This window comes from Balaenoptera physalus (assembly GCF_965194825.1).
Source record: "Balaenoptera physalus genome assembly, chromosome: 3".
NCBI lineage: Eukaryota > Metazoa > Chordata > Mammalia > Artiodactyla > Balaenopteridae > Balaenoptera > Balaenoptera physalus.
In genome coordinates, this window is record NC_138890.1 from 134,586,889 (window position 1) to 134,592,888 (window position 6,000).

General features: G+C 35.2%; 1 protein-coding gene across 9 annotated transcripts in view; it reads left to right on the forward strand.

Moving 5' to 3' along the window:
- SLC38A9 (solute carrier family 38 member 9) overlaps positions 1-4,506 on the forward strand; it is a 112,285-nt gene extending 107,779 nt beyond the window's left edge. For 8 of the 9 annotated variants that reach the window (XM_082457598.1, XM_082457597.1, XM_082457599.1 and 5 more), the window contains 2 exons: positions 692-781; positions 1,982-4,506. In XM_082457598.1, coding sequence (XP_082313724.1) covers positions 692-781; positions 1,982-2,147 — 256 coding nt within the window. In that variant the 3' untranslated portion in view covers positions 2,148-4,506. The remainder of the gene's footprint in view (positions 1-691; positions 782-1,981) is intronic. The other variant, XR_014262381.1, reaches the window with a different exon arrangement.
- Positions 4,507-6,000: the final 1,494 nt, after the last annotated feature.

Here is a 6,000-nt window from a genome sequence, read left to right on the forward strand (position 1 = left end):
CCATTTTGCCTTACCCCTTAATAAAATTTATTTTTCTAATTATAAAAGTAAACACTTTACAAAGAAATATTGTAAAACATAAAATTTGTTAAATATAGAAACAAAGAAAAATTACCCCAAATCCCAAATTATAACACAGTCACTACACCCGTTTCAGTGTATTTCCTTCTGATATTTTTTCAAGTGTTTTCAGACTTTCTTGTGTAGTAAAAATCTAACTAACTTTTCCTCAAGTTGCCTAGATGGATTTTTACCATCTAGGTAACAGTGATTACTTATTTTTAATGTTTTTTAATATATTCCATCAAGTAAATTGTTACCCTGCCATATATCTAGGATGCTTCTGTCTTTTCACAAATATCTTTATGTTAATAGCTTTTTCAATTATTTTCTTATGATTTTCCACCCAAATGGAATTATGTGTCAAAGAATGCGAACCCTGATACACACTACCAGTTTGCTCCTACAAAATTTAACCTATTTATATAATTGCACAAAAGGGCCAGTATCACTGTCCCATCACTAGTATTGAGTACTATTGTTGCCTTCTATTTATGCTGTAATTTTACTGTCAAGTTTAAGACATTCTCATTTTAAAGATGATAATAATGAATTTTATTCTCATATTAATTGTTATAATTTGCCTGTTTTTATATTTTTTCTTCCTCCAAACTCTCTTCTCAACTTTTAGCATTTTCCACGTGTTGATTCTTAATCTAGTTATTGTGGGAGCTGGCGTGCTCATGGCCTGTTTCTACCCAAACATAGGAGGAATCATAAGGTACTGCCTGTAAGGGAACTTTGCCCCTTCATATATTGGTCTTTATTTTTATGCTTTTCCTGTTGTTGTTGTAGTTGTTGTTTTGATATAATTGTATAAAATTCCTGTGAGTATTTAAAACCGGTAACATCCAAATGTAGTTCCCTGGTATCAGTTAAGGTGCTCGTTATCTTCCATTTCTGCTTATTCCTGACTCTAGAAGTCCCATTATCCCTTAGCCTTATGTACCTCTCCCCTTCTCTTTTTCTTTTTCTCATAATTTTCCACTGTATTCCTTTTTCTTTATCCAAAATAAAGTTGTTTTTAATATATAATATATAACTTCTTGGGGTACCTCAAATGTCTCTAATATGTCAAGGCTATGTCCTAACTTTCTTAATCCCTTTCTACTCAAGAACATATTTCAGTGTCAATTGTAGTCATAAAGTAAGAGTTTAGATCCCAGATGGCTCTTTCCTTAATATCCTTTCTCCAAATACATTGTGATAGGTTGAGTAGATTGGGAATATATTTGTGACCTCAGATTCTCATGGAAAACTGAAATTTAGAATAATCTGATTTCCTTGACCTGTAGAGAGCAGGACTGAGTCACTTTTTGGAAGACCCTTACCTAAGAAAGTAGCAAGAAACAAAAGGGGAGACTTTTAGCCTGATGCTTATTGAATATAATGGATTTACAAGTTCCCATTAACCTGTTTTCAAGAAAACTAAGTATAGGGAAGGAGAGAAGAAAGTATGGGTTCCTCTGTCATGTGTTTAGGTATTTTTGTTACTATCTTTGATAATTATGCTGAATGCCAAGGAGGCACTCTCAGTCTTAAGCAGATGCTAGCAGTCCTTCAACAACTCAGAATTTATAATTAGTTTATAAAAGATCAAAGGTAGGAAGCCTATCTCCAGATGTTTCTGAGGAAGTAGCCATAATCACTGAGATACAGAGGAACTAGGGAGATTTGAGAGATGAATAAAAAACTCTTTGTCAAGCAGATGCTATAAAGATGAACAGGAAATAATATTTTATATTAACTTAGCAAGTAAAATAAGTTTTAAACTCAAATGCTTTATGTCAACAACAAATGAATCAAAAACAATTTTATTGTAATATCAGACTGAGGAGGATTTAAATTGTACTATATTTACCATAATTGTAAATCAGAAAAACGCAGGATGAATATTAACCCAAAAGCTTTTATTTTGCAGATATTCAGGAGCAGCATGTGGCCTGGCCTTTGTATTCATATATCCATCTCTCATCTATATAATTTCCCTGTACCAAGAAGAGCGTCTAACATGGCCTAAGTTAATCTTTCACATTTTCATCATTATTTTGGGCCTGGCTAACCTAATTGTTCAGTTTTTTATGTGAAATAGTCAACTGTCTTCTCCAGATCTTTCATGGTGTTCTGAACTCTGACAACAGTCCCACATAAACTCACTTGTAAATGCTGTTGTTGCCGTAATTATTAATGTTTTCCTAAGGTAATTTGAAACCAAGGGAAATAGTGGTCCATTAATAAGTAATTCTTGTTAGAATGGGGAAAAGGGCAGTAAGAGTGGTCTTAATCTCTTTACCTTTTTCGTATTCACTCATCTCTTCATTCTCACTGTCTTTTCTGAGTAGAAATGTATGCCCCTAGGAAAAATCATGCTGGGTTTTGCTTTTAGAGATGTAGGGTGGGTGGGTTTATTCTGGCTACAATAATGATTCTCAGAGTGTCAGAGCAACTATATTGCCAGATCCCATTTCTGTTTTATGTTTCAGTGATTCACTTTTATTTAATTACTTGCTATATCATTTCTGCAGTTTGCCCAAACCTTTACTGTTTTGGACAGTAAACCAAATACCTCATTTTAAAAAAGAAGTGTCCATGACATCAGTGTTAGTAGAGTGAATTCTTACGTGAGCCCTTAATCTCTGTTTTAAAAAAGAAAGAAGGGAAAAAAAAAAAAGCAATGTCAGCACAGGCCCCATGGTCATGAAACTTATGTAAAATAAAGGAACTAGGAGAGAGTTTGTTGCTATCTGACTCCTCTTTTGTTTCTAATCCAGTTCCAGTTCCCCAAGCCACATTTTGCATAGGAACAAGTATGATTGTCCTCATAGACCCAGGGGGCTCTTTGGCTTTTTGGACCCCTGAGGATTGCATAGGATGTGATGTCAGGACCAGTGAGGAAGAATATAGGAAGCATGGAAGAGAGGGATATATGAGGCGTTAAGGGAATAGAGAGGGGCCAGAAAGAGTGAGGCCTCCTTAAAAGTGTATTCTCTGCTGGGGGTGAAAGTGATTTCTTCAACACAGGAAAGGATTACTTTTGTTCAAAGTATGACCTCCAGAAGGAGACCCCCTCAACTTACTTCTGTAACTGTCAGGGTAGAGGTTAAATCCCCAAAAGAAAAACTACTTGGATCTGAGAAAAGGATTAGGGAATCTGAATTCTTTGATTGGCACTCTCCTCTTTTTCTTTCAAACTAAAAACTAAACCAAAATCTAAATCCATGTCTTTCATGTAATATAGCCTCCATGTTCAGCTGGAAAAGTTAGATTTCTCTAATTTTATGATACCATTAAACAGTGTATTGTGTTAATACACATCCCAAGATAATGTGTAGATTTGTGTTATTTTCCTTCCTTTGAGAAAGACAGGTGAAATGGTTTTTTAAACCTGGTAAAGAGCCCCAGATTCAAGACCAGCCGTTCTTCCTTTTAGCAGAGCTTTCTATCTAGTCCATAGACCCATACCTATACTGATGAACTATACTGTCTAAAGCTCTTTTTTAAAAAGTCTCATTATGAAAATTCTCAAGCATACACAAAAGTAGAAAAAAATAATATGATAAATCCCCCCATACCCATCCCCTACATTTAGTAATTATAAGACTTTGCCGCATTGCTCACCTATCCCCCTTTTTTTCTCTTCCACTGAAACATTTTAAAGTCAATCTTCAAGTTATGTCATTTCATCTCTACAAACCTTAATATGTACTTGAACTTAGTTACGTTTATTGAGGGAGACAGTCTCTCTGAAGTTTTTTGTTGTTGTTGTTAGCAGAAACTGCTGGTAGAAGTTAGGTAATTAGAAAATTCTGCATTACGTGTCTGGATCCCTGTGTTAACCTCTCTTAGAACAGGAATATAAGGCGTGGAGAAAATGTGTCTCTGTGCCTCTGCATCTTTATGATTTGAGAGTTTTGTTCAGTTAGAGACATAGGAATCAAAAGCCAGACCTTGAGAGATCTTCCAGGCTTAATCCTTGTTTATCTCTAGTTGCCTCCCTTGTCTTTAAAAACTTCAGAGACAAAGTTGCATTGCCTTTTTTCAATGATATACTTGAATGTTTTAACACATAGAAAAGTGATTTGGTATATTTTTGCACATTTAATAATCAAAGTGAATATGAAAATGAATGCATTATTGATTAAACTAAAAAGCAACGTGATATTTGCTTTTTGTTTTCTTTAAGAGACTTGCTGATTTAGAATTTCCAAAATCCTATGTTAGACTTATGCTGAATGCTGAATGACTTTGCCTCCTTAGGTTTTTCTTCACAAAACCAGCTCCTTTGGCCTATTAATTAGCTTGGTCGGAAAACTCTTTGTGTACATGTGTCCTGGCTCACAAATTAGAATGATGAGATGAGATCTCATTCTGATCATATTACAATTAATTTTAGACTTTCTCTGCTGTCATCTCTTTGAATTTTCTAATTAAATTTCTTTCACTTTTTGCTCTGATGTGGTTAATCTTAGTTTCTTTGAATTTAGCTTATTTAACGCATAACTGAGGACGTTATAAAGTTTAAAATAGCTTGTTTAGAGAGCTCTTCCTTGGAAAGGCTCTGGATGAATATGTGGTATGCTAATACTATTGCCAGAAAGGACAAAGAAATATGCTTTGACATTTGACACCTATGGATGACCCCAAAATCAGTTTCATCATCACACCCAAAAAATGTATTGGAATAAAGAATAAACTTATCCACAAAAAGGGACTGTGTTAGAGGGAAATAGTCACTTCATTTACACTAAATATATTTTGCAAATACAATACAGCCACTAAATGTAGAGGCAGAAGAGTTTTTGGTTTCTACTTGGAGTTCATTAGGAGAATTTTTTTAATCTGTATTTTGACTTACTCATTTCCATAAATAATTGAATAACTACTATCAGGGAGGGGGAAATTTCCCCCCATCCCTCTTGAGTTCTTTTTGGCTGGTCTAATAATTAAATTGACCCAAGACATATTAACGGGAGAAAGAAGCAAAACAAAACAACTTAATTTGCATGTGTAGAATTCTCATAGAAATGGGACCCCCGAAGTGACCAAAGCAAGCTGTTCATATATCATTTTTAGACAAAGAAAGATTTGTGAAGATTTAACTTATGCTAGGGAGCAAACTGATGAAGAAGTAACAACATTTGTTTATAGTACAGCTTTTTAAGCCTTGAGTTCCCTAACTCGGGTGATAAGGACGCTTTGTAGCCTCCTGGTATAGGGAGGATACCTTCACCTGGGAGATTTATTTCTCGCTTTCATGGGGAAGGGGTAAGTCAGAGTGTTTTTTTAATGGCTTTTGTTTCCACCAGCTGTTTCTCAAGTAACTTTAATTCAAAATAATCACTGTGCCACCGTGGCGTATCTTGAGGCAGCCTGTCCTGAGCCCCAGCACTGCCATGTTCGGTACTTTGGAGGAGGCAAGTATGTATAAGACATCACTCATATCCTAAAGGAACTTGTGGTCTAGTGAAGGAACTACGCCTACAGTTGACTATAATGCAAGGCACTTTCAGACAAAGAGAAACAGATCCCTTCCGGTCGGGATCCTCAGGGAGGGCAGGTAAAGGAAGCTGAGTGGTAAGTAAAGCTGCAAGGACACATTTTCAGCCTTCTCCTAATAACTGTACAAAATTTTAGGTGTTTGACACATTCACCATCAAGTGGGATCTTCTAAAGTGTAATTGCTTTTACTTTGGCAAATTTTCTCTAGGATAAGTTTTATAAGAAATATTTAACTGCTTCTGTATACTGTTTATTGTTCTCTTTGCATTTTAACACTGCAAGATTCACTTCTGTGAATCTTGGACAGCAAAGTACAATTGGTCAATAGGGGAAATAATCAGTAACACACTGGGCAGTACAAACAGAAAGATTCTATAAGATTTTCTCTCCAAAAATTTGACTTATTTATCTGTATTCAAAACGTCAAATGTTTGGGCTCAT